The sequence below is a fragment of the Ochotona curzoniae genome, unplaced genomic scaffold (assembly GCF_017591425.1).
Source record: "Ochotona curzoniae isolate NIBS_2020 unplaced genomic scaffold, NIBS_Ocur_1.0 scaffold_4701, whole genome shotgun sequence".
Lineage (NCBI taxonomy): Eukaryota > Metazoa > Chordata > Mammalia > Lagomorpha > Ochotonidae > Ochotona > Ochotona curzoniae.
In genome coordinates, this window is record NW_024467122.1 from 59,905,737 (window position 1) to 59,921,914 (window position 16,178).

The 16,178-nt window shown below is 36.3% G+C and overlaps 1 protein-coding gene across 2 annotated transcripts in view; it reads left to right on the plus strand.

Moving 5' to 3' along the window:
* The window catches only part of UNC13C (unc-13 homolog C), a 500,819-nt gene that overhangs the window by 107,672 nt on the left and 376,969 nt on the right, over positions 1-16,178 (plus strand). For both annotated transcript variants that reach the window (XM_040969448.1, XM_040969449.1), the window contains exon 3: positions 55-119. In XM_040969448.1, coding sequence (XP_040825382.1) covers positions 55-119 — 65 coding nt within the window. The remainder of the gene's footprint in view (positions 1-54; positions 120-16,178) is intronic.

Genomic DNA, 16,178 nt, shown 5'->3' on the forward strand with positions numbered 1-16,178 from the left:
ATTAGTTATATTATGCTAAAAGACTGTTTTGTTTTCTCTCATTCTTCATTTAAGGCACGAATAGTAAATGGCACTGCTTTGGATGCTTCCAAATTCTCTTCTCTGCAGGTGTTTGGTGGGTAAGTACTTCCAGTGTCTTTCTCACGTACTCTTATTTGATAGAACTTAGCCATTCTCTCAACCTGTATAGTTTGAATGTAGTATATCGCATGGTGGTATAATTGTCTAGCTGCAGTATTGCTTATTTTCATAATAAAGCAAGTCCCTTTACAAAGAAGATACATGTGCATGACGGAAGTTTCAAACAATAAGGACCTACATATGTACTTATTATTCAATAGGCAAACACAACTACATAATTCTACATGAAGAAATGCATATTATCACATGTTCTGTTTGGTACACTTGTTTTCATGTAATGATTTATGCACGGATATCATTCCATGTCAGTAACTCAGTGACTATATGCCATTATTTTCCACAGTTGCATTGTGTTACATTTCCTAGATACATCAGAGTAAAATGGAATGATAGCATCACTTTAACACCCCACAGTACACACTGGAGTCGGTTTCACTCATATGCTCATTTTTTCTGTGTGTACAAGCATGTATCTATGAGCTCATCAAATAAGTGCCATTTATGATGATGTCTGTGTATTTTAACATAAATGAGGTAATTCCATATGTAAGTATATAAGCACTTATTTACTGCTGATATGTTAATAAATATTAGTTGCTTCATATAAAATGTCTCATCTAATCCCTGCAGTAGTCTATGAGGTAAGTGCTGATTTTCTTATTATACAATGTAGGAAATCAAAGTACAAAAATGTAGAAAACTTTCTAGCAGGACTGCAAAGAAGTGGCGATCAGTATCCAAACTCAGTTAATCTCATTCCAGAGTCCATTATGTGAACCACTGTGATATTCCTTCTCACTTATCAATTTTTTTTCTCATTTTAACATTGAAAATCATGGCTTGTAAAACTGCTTCATTGTTTCTAAGTAAAAAAATATTTCAAGATATTTATATAATTTCTCATTGAATTCTATTAGATGCTTTTCAGGTTATTTATAGGTGTAAATGGTATTGTAAGAAACATAATGTAATAGTTTTAAAGTAAATTATGTAGGCCAAGGCTTATGCATAGTATTTATCTGTCTATTTACTTATCTTCCATATCCATCTGTATCTCATATCTATATCTATATCCATACATATATATTTAGATTGGGATAAATGTTGAGGTATTAATATAGCTGTGTGCAATAGTTATAGAAGCAGAATTAATAGATATGTTTTAGGCAAATTTGTGGAATAATTTAGTTTTATAATTCCATGAAAAATATTTTTGGTGACTTTGTTTGCATGTCTGCATGTTGTTTGTTTTAAATGAGATATTCATAACATTTAAATTTTCTAATTTAAACCAGCATCCATCTATCTGTATTCCAAATAGAAGTGATTAAGATACAGTTTAGGATAATATATATAGCTCTATTCTTATTATTAATAAATAAAGGTTTACTCACACTTTATTTGAGGCCACAATGGTTTAAATAAATTATAGAAATCACCTCTGGTCAGATTATTTTGATTCATCTACAGAAATTTCACGTAATAAATAATTTAATCTATATTATCCCAAATACCTTTTGCTTCTTATTTACTAAAAATAATAACTGATAAATTGAATAAAATGGCTAGCTTGGAAGGTAACTATGTTGGGTTCTAGTTTAAGTATAAGAAAATGTTGTAATGCAAAGTCATGGTCTTGGAGGTTTAACTGAGTTAATGGTCTTTTATACCCTGCGTTGTCTCACTCACCGTAGTCATATCAGTATCTTCCTGACATCTTGACTTCCTAATGTATGTCTGAAGATGAGCTATTATTGTTGTTAAAGTATCAGATTGACACTACATCCATGCTTTTTGCCAAGTTTATGTTGTGCCAAATGGCTGTCTAAACTAGGTCATCTTTGTATTACAGACTTTGTGCATCATTGTTTTTAGAGAAACCGCCTATTTCAAGGACTTTCCAAGGGATTTGGGCATCATCATGTTAGGAGAAGGGGTGACACTTTCAGTCATCTAGGTAGCTAGAGGATAGCTGAACTCATTTCCTCTTGAAGTACTTGTGGTTAATGTTGGAATGTGAGTCTTCAGTAGAAGCTCTTCCAGAGATACTTTCTTACTTTACATTTAAAATGTGTTTCTTAACATGAACAACTGCTGCGATTCTTCCAAGTAGCACAGCTTCTGCTGTCCTGGAAAAGAGGCAATGCAGAAACCTTTAAATAGCAATTCACCACCTTGTAATGACAATGCTTTATATCATTCACTTTCTGGCCTTCAACATTCCTCATCAGTTCAGGACAAAAGCGTATGTATCCTTCTTTCCTCTCAGGTATCAGTGAAAGAGTAATTCATACCCACTGAAACCAGATAATAAACTTAAGAATTTTGCCTTCTGTTTTCTGCTCAACTCTTTGTACATTTCCTATAAGTGTTGCTGGAAAAAAAAAAATCCATCTGGCAAGGCAAATATCCAGGCAGGCTCTGGGAAGCAAAATGATAGAAAGCAATGGAAAATGAATAGAGAGATATAGAGATAGAGATAGAGATAGTGATAAAGATAGAGAGATGATAGAGATAAATAGAGGTTAGAATAATGTATATTTCATGAAAACTCAACTTTAAAGGCTTTTGGTAACTTTTATCATATACAAACAGTCACAAAGAAAGTATATAAGAATACACATTGAGATATACAGAATATTTATGTGGGGCAAGCATCTCAAAGAGAGAATGAAAAGGCAACAGGAATTGGCAACAAGTACCTATGATTTGGCTCTAACATTTGTGAAGGGATAAGTGGCAACCAAGGGGAAAGGATATACTAAGTTTTCAACACAAGCACTGTGTCTGTTAGGAAGAGCTAGATCAATGGGGAGTCCTAGAGAAAAGGCTGCCTGTCACGTGGTGCCTGCATTGGGTATAAGTGACCAACTCTGTTACCTGAACTATGTTTAGCCGTGTTTTGGGAGAAGCGTGGGGAGAGTGTGACCCTCAGGTGAGTGCAATAGCAGATTTTGGAGGTGTTCCTGCTGGAACTGTGATCAGTGCTGCTCAAAGCACATTTTGCTCAAAGAAAACTGAGTTAAACTTCATGTCTACCCTTCTGGAACTGGATGAATCTATATTATAAGCAATAGTGAATGAAGTCATCTGAATATCTTCTCCAAATATGAATCATTATTTTAATTTGAGATTTAATTTAATAATCCTTTGGAATTTTTATGATTTGAGTTCACCATTCCCTGGATGGATACTTGTACTCAAAGTTTCATTGGTGGAATTTGAAACACCATCTCAAGGTTTCTATAGATGTTATTCTCTTTTTATCTCTCATCTGTTAGCCTTTTGTGTGTCAGAATTCAGGCAAATATATAAAATAGTGGTAGAGTAGGGAAAGACAGTTGGAGGAGGACGTTGTGATCATGTCTGTTTTCCTCAGCTTTGGAGAATGTTTCTCATGAGCACTGTGTTTCTTGACCCCATCTAAGATGAAGTGTATCCCCTTTGCTTGGCTCTGAAGCAGGCTGTTCTGCTTTCCTTAACCTAAATAGTCTGGTGACTGACTGCTGTCCATCACAACCAGGGCTGCTGAATCCCCTTGGGGAAGAAAAGGTTATGAGAAAGGTGAGAAAAAGCACAGATGGAAAAAGAAATGCAGATACTGTTGAAAGGCAGGGCACCGAGAGACTGCCAAGCAGAGAGGGGCCAGCTTCTGTCTCAACCTCATTTTCAAATATGTACAACTGCCAAAAAGGGAAAAATGTTCCATGATTTCCAAGGTGGTTCAGTGATTGTTATGAAAAAAATAACTTGAAGGATTTGAATCGGCTTCAGTACCATAGTGTTTCTTTATTTTTAAATTTGCCTTGATTAAATGCAGCACTTTTTGTTGTTACTCTAGGAACTAACATGAGTTAGGTTGAACAATATGTGCATATAATTAGTTTTATATAATCTTGCTATTTCTGTTATAATTAGCCTGGGCCTGAAATCATCCATAGAAGATAAGTGTATTCTGACTCAATAGGGGTTCTTTATTTGCCTTGTTAACAATGGTCTCCTCAGTAGCTAAGAACTCTTTCAGATTCTTTTCTATCTATTACACAATTCAAACCTTTCCTATCTTTGGTTAGTCTCACTACTTCTGGAAAGTCAGAAATTCTCCCAAACCTGAACAATAGATATTTCTAATAGTATAATCCCTTCCCCACAGGTCAACAGTTCATGCTGCACAAACACCCTCACATGCTCTGAATCAAGATTTCTACAAAGAAAATGTCAGTTCCTCTATAACAGTTAGCTTCAATCACAGTAGCAGGTCAATCTTTTATGGAAATGGAAGCTTTTGTCTTTAACTTCGCAGTTAATTGCTTTAATGGAGCATTCCCTTTTACTCTAGAGAATTTAATCTAGAGTTCACTACAGACTTAGATAGGAGTCAATTAGAATTTTTTAATTATTGTAAAGGTTATCAGATGCAAACAGTGAATTGTCGGCTTTGACAATTCACTGTTGTATATCAATGTCATCACCTTGGCAGTTATTTTTTTTTTACCTACTTGTATTCCTGTTGCTATGAACTTTAACAGAAGCCTGGATTGAATTGCATTGATAATTGGGCAATTGCAAGCTGATCCCTGACTGATCTTGATTCCCCAGTTAATTTCTTGCATCCTCTCTACATACTGCTCTAATCTCCTAAAAACACAGTCCTTGTTGGCTTACATGTGTTACTTTCTCCTTTTTTTTCTACCATGTGAATTATAAATCTCCCCACATGACCTTAGCCAGCTCTCCTGCTTTCTGTGGTGGTAGAATATTCTCTTTTCTGAGCATTTACATGCTTGTGTCATCCATGTGTTATGTGTCAGTTTCTTTAGTTGTATGCGTTAAACACGATTCTAATGTCCCAAGTTTTAAATTATTAACATTTTAAAGCAATCGATTTGCTTAAGGCATTCTAGGAAATAGTGCTGCCTACGTCTCTTTGCTTGTATCAAGGTACAATCATATCGCAGGGGATGGCAGCAGGTAGACCAAGCCTCAAGTAAGACTGGGGAGATTCCTGATTCTAACAATAATTCTGACTCCCTGCATCCTGCCTGCAAGCCTTCCAGAGAAAATTCATCCTATCCTGAATAGCAAGACTTGGCTCAGGAAAAGATACTCTTGATTAGGCAAACAAAATTGCCATCCAGCCTTCTAAACCTCATTTATCATGACATGATTACTGGGGCATTAGTGTCATGTAGCCAGGAATACTGCCTCTATAATGCTTGCCTACCCGGTATCTCTCAGCTCTCTAGATATAACTAGCTGCCTCAGGAAGCGTTTTTGAAAGATAAATTAGCAACATTTGGTATCACCTCTGGTGGAGAGCTATGAGATCATTGGTGTAGGCTTTGACTATCAGCCGTAGCGACCGGACCCAAGAGTGATGATTTCATTGTGTGGATTCACAGGGAAGGCATCACAGACACACTGTGAGCTCTGTTCGTGGGAAATACAATCAGCAGCAGCAGCTCAGCGAGTAGGGATAAACTTTACATTTTCTTGCATAAACTAGGCTAAGCAGAATATTTTTGTGAGTTAGGTCATCAAGAGTTTCTTTTCTGTATGTATTTTCTTGAAGGAATAGCCACAGATAATTAATAAAACTCAAAATGTTTGAGCTAATGTTCTTTCTATGATGTCACTGTTTTGTCATAGTTTTCAGTCCTTGCACAATGGGCGACTGTCCTATTCTTCTTGGAGTAACAGGGAGGAATTGACATATGTCATTTTCCAGAAGACCAGAGCGAACTTGTTCATGTGGTGGTGACAGAACTCTAAGGAAGCAAAGGAAAATACATATGTTGTTTTTTTCTAAGACTGAAATTGGTAACTTTTTTTTTTTTTAAGATTTTTTGTTCTCTTCACAGAGAAAAGGAATAGGACCCACCAAAACCAAAGTCAAATGTGAAGAACATCCCAGTAAAATAGTAACAGAAGACTAAATCAATGAATAATCCATTGCTAAAATGATAGGACCAAATTACCACCTATTCATAATAACCCTAAAAAGTAAATGACTTCAACCCATCAATCAAATGTCATAGATAGTAGACTGGATTATAAAAAGCAAAATCCATCTATTTGTTGCCTGTAGGAAACTCATCCCACCAGCAAGATCAGCAGAAACTAAATCTCATGGATTTTGATGTTTTGGGTTTTAGTTTCATTTCTTCAAAACACTTTTTTTCTCACTAAGTTCTTCACTGACTCATAGATCATGACAGTGACATCATTTTCTTCAAGAAGGTTCTTGCTTGTCTTTTTTTTTGAGCTTCACAATAGTTATTTGGTAGCATGGTATTTAATTTCATGGTATTGTTAATTTATTTTTTTTTCTTCCTATTGTCGATTTTGTTTTGCGGCTTTTCATTTAAGGGGATGTATAATAACTGTCTAATGGAGATGTGAGGATATCATAGCCAGATGTGAGGATACAATGCAGTATGCATCTCTACTTCCAGACAAAGATGGACTCCCAATGAAACTGTTAAATATATTTTGACAATAGGATGCTAAACTCTTCGCCATTGTCTATGCCTGCATTGACTTATGACTGTTTATGAAGACTTATACTAGTGTAATAATATAAGGGAACTCGGTGTGGGGATTTGGGGAGGAGGTAATAGAAATCACGGAGCCTAAGGAACTCTATCATAAAATTATAATAATAAAAATGGAAAAATTATTTTTTATTGGAATGTCAGATTACAGAGAGAAGGGGAGACAGAAAGATCTGTCCACTGGTTCATTCCCCAGGTGGCTACAATGGTTGCAGTTAAGCCAATCCAAAGCAAGAAGCCAGGAACTTCTTCCAGGTCTCCCACACGGGTGCAGATTCTCAAGGTTTTGGGCCATCTTCTACTGCTTTTCCATACCACAAGCAGGGAGCTGGAAGGGATGTGGAGCAGCCGGGACATGAATCAGCACCCATATGGGATTCTGATGTATGCAAGGCAAGGACTTTAGCCACTAGGCTATGGGTCTCGTTCCCTTTTGTTTGTTTGTTCTTGTGTTATTTCACACAAAGTTGTAAGTCCAACCAGGGTCCAAAGAATGTGGAAGTAGACTCTACCTTCTTGTTAGAGAGATGGGTGACTCAGGCCATTGTTTGTAATCTAACATAGTCATGAATAAGTATAACTACATATTCTCCAAATTATATATTTTTCACAATTTGAAAAAGCTAAAGCATTTTTACTTTTTGTCCTCATCTAACATAGTGTTTTTATGTTTGGAATAATACATTACTATAATATATCAGCATCTTATTATTGGTATTTGCCTCATTATCTGTTACATCATAGGATACAGAGTATTTACTTTCTAGATGATTGGAAAAAAGTCTCTGAAAATTTAAGGGTGGAGATATTTCTGACTTTCAGTTATCAGGTCATTCTTTAAGAAGAAGGCAACATTGAATTAGAATTTAGAGTTCAACTATAATTTTAACATGTGTGTGAGTGGAAAAGAAAAGGTAACCCAGAAAGCATTAAGAACAAGCAGGTAATGTTGTGCACATGGAAGGGTGTTGGGCCTTAGACAGACTGTGTTGGACTGAAATGTGGAAGTCATGTTTGGGCCAGTCTGTAAAAATGTGAATCTGTGTTTAAGTATAATAATTTTGTAAAATGCATTCATATTTTAGAATATCTGCGTACTGCACAAAGTGACTCAGCTGTCCTGGGAACATAGTAGTAAGCAATTACAAGTGGGTAATTGTAACAACGGAAAAGATGAAGTAGGCGAAGTTATACTCACAAGAATGGGTAGTTTTCATTAGGCAGAATCAGCTGCCAGAAAGATGAGAAACTTAATTTTTAGAAAGGCACTCATGTAGAAGCAAGTGCACTCAGGCACAGCAGGCATCTCTTTTTGCATTAAGGACTTTGACACAACTGTGTCAGCTGCGATCTGCGTCACCATAACTCCTGCTCATTATCTTGATGTTTAGGCTCTAAGCTGCCAGGTAGGAAAAGCCAAAGAATGAGATCTGCAGAAGCCATCCTGCTCGGAATGATGGGACCACAAACCTTTTCATCTGCCACATCATCTTTGCCTATAAAGATCTCTTCAGGGAATAGTGCTTGAATGGTTGTTCCAGACTCATTTAAAAAGTACAGTTTGTAGTCAGAATATAATCACAGGGCTAGTCAGTGAATCTCAGCCTTTTTATTTAGCACATATTATAAAACAGAGATGTTTTATGATACATTTTAGAAAAAAAAATAGACTTAGCTCATGATGACTAGCGACAGGGTTTCCTGGGATTGAATGGTCTCCAGCAATGCAGTTTGTATTGTAAAATCAGGCAGGTCCTACATAATTAAATGAGCTGGTTACCCCAGGGGAATTGGGGAGTTCTGACTGCCACCTACCATGCCCCAAAATTTAAATATGTGCCGCTCAATAGACACTAATTTGGAGAAATTAGGTATGTACTTTTATCTGTACAGCTCTGCTTAGCCAAGCTTCAGACCAAGAAAATGCATGGATTCAAGCTTAGAGGAATAATTGCCTGCTTCAACTCCCTACTATGGTATATCATTAGCTGTAATTGTTTGGCCATTGGTTGCAGCCCTTTTCTTCCTGTTACTAAAAACCAGGGCATGGCTGGAGTTTATTCCACTGTCTTTGTCAGGAAAGCCCACTTCTTGTTGCCATTAAGGCCGGAAACAAATCTTGCCACTGCTTAGAAACTTGACACTCCTTGCACCACACCATTAAACATTTTGCTACTGGCAACATGTCTCACTTATTATAAATTAGCTATTTTATGTTCCCTATTTTGCAGGCAGCAATAGAACTGTCCAGCAAGCTCACTGATAGAATAATTTATAAGTTCCCCTAGCAGGAAATGCTCTTTAGTTCACTAGATGGAGAGAATGAACATAGTAAAAGTTTGACTCAGCATAAAAGCCAATAGATTTGAATAGATAGGAGAAAACAAAAGTGGGAATATTGTCATTTTAACTACAGCAAAGTAAAAATACTAATTTAGGATCCTCCAAGGGTAAAAGCTCTTCCATGATTTGTTTTTGGGAAAGGATACAAAAGTATATAGATGCCTCTTTCCATATTCATGTTGACTTTGGTGGAGACATTCATTGACAGGGCACTGAAGCATCAGGTGACCCTGTGGTTAAAAGGTGTCTAAGTGATTACCTGGCATAATTTTATCACTTAGATGTGGACACAAATGTTCTGGTTTGGTACATGCATCAGGCTCCTGATTTGGGGGGACATAAGGAGTTTGAAGATAACTCAGTGCCAGATTGGAAATTTCTCAAGTCTTTCTCCCATCTTGGGGGGATTCTACAAATCAGTCACCAGCAAATTAAGACTAACCAATGTGCAAACAGAGAAGTCTTATACTCTGTACATTAGTCATTCAGCGCTAATTTTGACGCCAGGCACAAACACCCAGTTTGACAATGCCCTTAGCCACAAGATTTTGTCCAGTGTAATTGCAAATGGCCAATTTAATTGCATATTAATTTCAGCTTATTTCAGTGATCTAGTAGAATTAATAGTGCTATAATATTACTTAAAATGGGAATAAAAATCTGAATATTTTCAAGAACTTAGAGGATTTTATGTTTCCTATGGGATTCAGTAAGCCTTTTATTAAGTTCCATTAGAAATGTGGCTATTTCCAAGCAATGGCCTATCTGTGTACTGGAGGGATTTGTTTTATTTTCCTGAAGCATACCTTTTATGTGGGTACCCAATCTTATCATTTCCATTCTGCTTGCTCTCTGGTCATTAGAAAATTATAGGAAATTATACATGTTTGAGCCATATTGTCATTATTGGTTAATCTGTGGTGGTGTGCATGTGTGTGAGCATTTATGGATAGCAAATGTCCACTGTTGAATATTGATTTTGTTTTCTCTCACATCAGAGCTGAAGCAAGCATTAGCATATGAGGGCACTTCAAACGTTTTTGAAAAGGTAGAATTAACATGTTTATTTTAGCACAAAAATAATTGAAATTTGCACGTAACTTTTTAATAGTAAACATCTTCTGTGAATATTGAAAGAATTTCTCTTATGAATACATTCTGATTTTTTTGCTTCTAAATAAAAATCATCCAATTTTATTTTCTATGAACTTTCAAAGTGTCTAGTAACCACCACCGATTTCGCTAAAAAGCAGACATAGATCTATTTTTCAGGTGGCTCACTTTGGCACATGTGCCCTGAGGTTGCAGAATGTAGAGACTTGACCAGCTTGGCTTATGGAAAGTTTCATGGAGATTCCCCAGGCCAGTGCCTGCAGGCAGACCCGCTGGCAGCACATCCTCATTCTGGGCTACCTCCTGCCCAAGCCTTTCTCCCTCTGAAACAAGGTCAATGTTTTATCACCTTCTCAGTCTGATAAAGCTGTATCAAATCCAGAATCCTGTCTGTAAATTAATTTCTATTGTATCTTCTCTCCATAGAGGCCAATTCAAGAAAATAATTTCCAACCAAGTAATGAGAACAATTTCTTGTGTCTTTATTCCCTTTCGCTGGACACAAACTCTTATAATTTGTTTTACATTTTTTTTTCACTTTCATGTTAACACACTTGCTCCCTAGTCTCTGAACAGAGATGTAAGAGAAAAATTCTCATCTGGATTTAGAATAGGTCCCTAAGTAATCCCTTAATTTCTCTGTGTATGTGTGTGTGTGTGTTTTTTAAGTTAGCTGATTTCTTTAAAAGGCAGAGTTACAGAGAGAGGAGGAGAGAGCATCTTCCATACACTGTTTCACTTTCCAGTTGGCCAGGGTTGGACCAGCCTGAAGTTAGGAGTTCCTTCTGGGTCTCTCCCACGTAGGCGCAGGAGCTCAAGTGCTTGAAATATCCTCCGTTGTCTTTCCAGAGGTGGATCAGGAATGGTGCAAATTGTAATTGAATCAGTGCCCAAATGGGATTCTGGCATCAAGCTGGTGGCTATATCTACTATGCCACAGCACCAACTCCTCCCTTATTTCACTAAAATTAAGTAAGAGAAGGAAAGCAAGAGAAAGTACATAATGAACAATCCAAAGTCACTAGGTTTAGTTTTATCCTTTTAATCTGTGCTCTGTGAATTGTTGCAATAAGCACTCAATATACTACTGAACTGTATTTGAGAGTATTTTCTTCTTTCTCTTTCTCCATGCACCACGGCTGCTCTCCTATACAGTATGTTTTATCTTATCAACAAAGCCACTTGTCTAAATTCTCTACCACTTCTTAAAGTTTGAGAATGCTCTATCGTTAATCTGACACAAACTACTAGGTTCCGAATGCTGTGCTAAGTATTATTTTAATACATCCATGTTTCTAAGACACTAAAATCTTTGTTGAAATCACGAGTTGAGAAATAAATTTGCAGGGTGAAGATGCTCCATGAGATATGAGAGAAACGTAGTTTTAAAGCTGTTTTTTAGTTTAAGTTGTAAAGCTATCTTGAGAAGCCATGAAACAAAGTCAATAACAGGTATGAAGTTAAAACAAAAATTTACAGCACCATGAAGTTGGAAAACATGCCACAGAATAACCAACTCATGGGTGAAGAAATGAAAAACAAAACACAAAATCCTGTTGGTTAAAATGATGCTGTTGTGTGATCCATGAGTCAGTGATTAATTCAAGAAGAGAAACTATCTGGTAAAATGAAAATGAAAATAAAAACATCAAAACACATGACATGCAGCAAAAACAGTGTGGAAAGGGTTATTGATCTTACAATCTGCATGAAGTTTGCCTTATGTCAGAGAGAACATATGGTATTTGTCCTTTTGGCATTGGTTTATTTCAGTGAGCATAATGGTGTCTGGTTGGGACCATCTAGTTGAAATTGGTATGATCTCATTCTTGTTAATGGCTGAGTAAAATTCCACGGAGTAAATGTAACCACAGTTTCTTTAACTACTCTTTGGATGGGCGTCTGGATTGTTTCCATGTCTTTGCTACTACAGATTGTGCTGCTGTAAGTATAGATTACAGATCCCCTTCTCATATGCAGTTTTCATTTCCTTTGGATATATTAATAGAAGTGGGATGGCTGAGTCATTTGGCAGGTTTATTTGCAGTTCTCTAAGAACTCTCCATACTGATTTCCATAGTGGTTATACTAGCCACCAGCAGTAAAGGAAGGTACCTTTCTCGCCACATCCATGCCAGCAGTTGTTGCTAATAGAGTCCTGAATGTAGGCCAACCTCACAGGAGTCAAGTGGAACCTCAACATAGTTTCCATTTGTATCTCCCTAATGGCTACGTAGCCTGAGCATCTTTTCATATATCTATTAGCCAGTTGAATCTGTTCTTTTGAAAAATGTTTTTTTATTTCCTTCTCCCATTTCTTCACGGGTTGGTTGTTGTTGTTGTTTTGTTTTGTTTTTTACTGCCACTACATTTGTAAAGCTCTTTGTAAATCCTGGGTATTAGTCCCTTATCAGTTGTGTTGTGTGCAAAAATTTTCTCCCATTCCATTTGTTGCTTTTTCACTTTGTTAATTGTTTCCTTTGCTGTACAGAAGCTTTTTAGTTTGGTGTAATCACATTTGTTTATTTTGTCTTCAACTGCCTGTGCTTTTGACGTTTTTTCCAAAAATTCTTTCCCAAGTTCTATATCTTGAAGAGTGCTTCCTATGGTTTCCTTTACTAGTGTGATGGTTTCAGGGTTTTCGAACCACTTTTAGCTGATTTTTGTATAATGCAACAGGTGTGGGTCTTGCTTCTTATTCTGCAGGCTGCTAACCAGTTGTCCCAACAGTATTTATTGAAGAAACCAGGCTTTTTGCCTGGATTGTCAAAGGTAAGTTGGCTATACGTGTGTGGGCTCCCTTCTGATGTTGCTATTCTGTTCCATTGTTCTCTGTTTCTGAACCAGTAACAGACTGTTTTGATGACCATTGCTTTGTAGTATGTCTTGAGGTCTGGAATTGTGATTCCTGCAGCTTGATTTTTATTCTTCAGGAGAGCTTTGGCAATCTGTGGTCTTTTGTGATGCAAGACGAACTTTTGTATCTTATTTGCTATTTCTGAAAAGAATGCTGTTGAAATTTTTATTGGAATTGCGTCGAATCTGTAAATCTGTATATTACTTTTGGTAATATGGACATTTTGATGATGTTGATCTTGCCAATCCAGGAACATGGTGAGTTTCTCCATTTTTCAATATCTTCTTTTATTTCTTTTGTCAATGCTTTATAATTTTCATCATAGAGGTCTTTACGTATTCCTAGGTATTTAAGATTTCTCTCCACTATTTTAAAGGTGTTTACAATTTCTTTCTCAGCCATGGAATTATTTGTGTACACTAGTGCCATTGATTTGTGTTCATTAATTTTGTATCCTGTTACCCTGCTAAAGTCTCGTATGAGTCCCAATAGTCTCATGACTGAGTCTTTTGGTTCTATGTAGAGAATCATGTCATATGCAAATAGAAATAATTTAAGTTCCTTATTTCTAATTTTAATTCTTTTAATTTCATTTCCTCGCCTAATGTCTCTGGCAAGGGCTTCCAATACTATATTGAAGAGTAGTGGTGAGAGGGACAGCCATAACTAGTTCTGGATTTTAGTGGGAAAGCTTCCAGTCTTTCCCCCATTTAATATGATGCTGGCGTTGGTTTTTTTATATGTTGCTTTGTGTTATAGAATGTTTCTTCTATGCCTATCTTGCTTAGGATTTTCAGCATGAAGTGGTGTTAGATTTTATCATATGCTTTCTCTGCATCTATTGAGATGATCATATGATTTTTATTTTTTAATTTGTTGATGTGGTGTACCACATTTATTGATTTGCAAATGTTGAACATCCCTGCATACCAGGGATGAATCCCACTTCATCAGGCTGATGTGTATTAAATCCTGTTGGCTAGTATTTTGTTGAGGATCTTTGTGTCAATTTTCATCAAGGATATCAGTCTGTAGTTCTATTTTTCTGTTATTTATCTGGCTTTGGTATTAAGGTGATATTGGCTTCATAGAAAGAGTTTGGAAAGATTGCCTTCCTGTTTATTGTTTGGAAAAGCTTGTGGAGAATTGGGGTAAGTTTCTTTTGAAACGTTTCGTGGAATTCAGCGGTGAAGCCATCTGGTCCAGAGCTTTTCTTGGTTGGGAGGGCTTTAATTATCAATTCAATCTCAGTCCATGTTATAGGTCTGTTTAATTTTAACTGCTTCTTGATTCAATTTTGGTGGATTGTACGTGTCTAAAACTCTATCCATCTTTTCTAGGTCTTCTGATTTGTTCGCATATAATTGCTTGTAATAGTTACTAATAATTCTCTTTATGTCTGAGGTATCTGTTGTTATATCTCCTTTTTCATTTCTGATACTGTTGATGCATATCTTCTCCCTCCTTTTTTTGATTAGTTGGGCTAGTGGGAAATCTATTTTGTTTGTTTTCTGAAAGAACCAGCTTTTAAATTCATTGATCTTATGTATTTTTCTTTTGGTCTCTATTTGGCTTATTTCCTTCCTTATTTCGATTATTTTTTTTTCCAAGTAATTTTGGGATTGCTTTGCTGTTTTTCTAGCTCATTCAACTGTAGGGTTAGCTCATTTACTTGATGCTTTTCTAATTTCTTAACATAAGCATTAATTGAAATGAACTTTCCTCTTAACACTGCCTTGATTGTGTCCCATAAGTTGTGCTATGTTGTGTTGATTTGTTTCAAGCAATTTTAAATTTCCCCTTTGATTTCCTCTCTAACTCATTGTTCATTTAGTAGCATATCTTCCTGGATGTTTTGGCTTATTGGTCTCTAATTTCACCTCTAATTTCACTCCATGATGGTCTGAAAAGATGGATGGTATAATTTTGATTGTTAAAAATTTGCTGAGGCTTGTTTTGTGGCCTATAACATGGTCAATTCTGGGGAAGGATCCATGTACTGATTTAGACAAGTGTGTTCTCTATAGGATGAAAGGTCCACTAGATATCAACTAAGTCTGTTTGCTCTAATGTCTGAGTTCTGTTGTTTCTTTGTTGTGTTTCTGTCTGATTGATCTGTCCGTTGATGCTAATGGGATATTAAAGTCCCTTACTATTATTGTATTGGAGTCTATTTCTCCCTTTAAATCCATTAATATTTGTTTCATGTAGCTAGATGTCTTTTGCATTTGGCATATATACATTTATTATGGTGATACCTTCTTGCTGAATGGATCCTATAATAATTGCTGTCCTTCTTCATCCCTTTTAATGTTTTTTTTTTACATCAAAATCTATATCATCTGATGTAAGAATGGCTACACCCACACATTTTTCCTTACCATTAGCTTGGAATATCTTTTTCTATCCTTTCACTTTCAGTTTTCTCTGCTATTTGTTGGTGAGAGGTGTCTCCTGTAAGTAACAGATAAAAGGGTTTTGATTTTTGATCCAGTCCCCTAATCTCTAGCATTTGATTGATAATTTTAAGTCATTTACATTCTATGTTAATATGGATAGGTGACAGTTTGGTCCTGTCGTTTTAGCAATGGATTGCTCTTGGATTTAGTCTTCTCTTGGCCTTTCACTGGAATGCTCTCCACATTTGCCTATGGTTTTGGTTGTTGCTTTTCCTTTCCTCTTTGAAGAGAATGTCTTTGAGTATCATTTGTAGGGCAGGTTTAGAAGAGGCACATTCTTTGAGCTTTTCTTTACTGGGGAAGAATTTCATTTCATTTTCTAAAACAAAGGAGAGCTTTGCTGGATATGTTATTCTGGAGTAACATTCTCTTCTGGCCTGTAGCATTTTCTCTGAAAGGTCAGCTGTGAATTTGATGGGGGTGCCTCTATAGGTCAGTTTTTTCACGTGTACATTTAATGATCATTCCCTTATGTTCATGAAAAAGAACTCGATTATCATGTGTTGTGGTGAAGTTCCATTTTGATCAACTCTGATGGGAATTCTATGTCCCTCCTAGATATTGTTTTCAAATTTGTTCTCCAGATTGGGGAAATTTTTTGTTTATTATTTCATTAAATACATTTTTAATCCCAGCTTCTTTTTCTGTGCCTTCAGGAACTCCTGTAACTCTTATGTTGGGCCTTTTAATCATATATTTTAATTCTTGGAC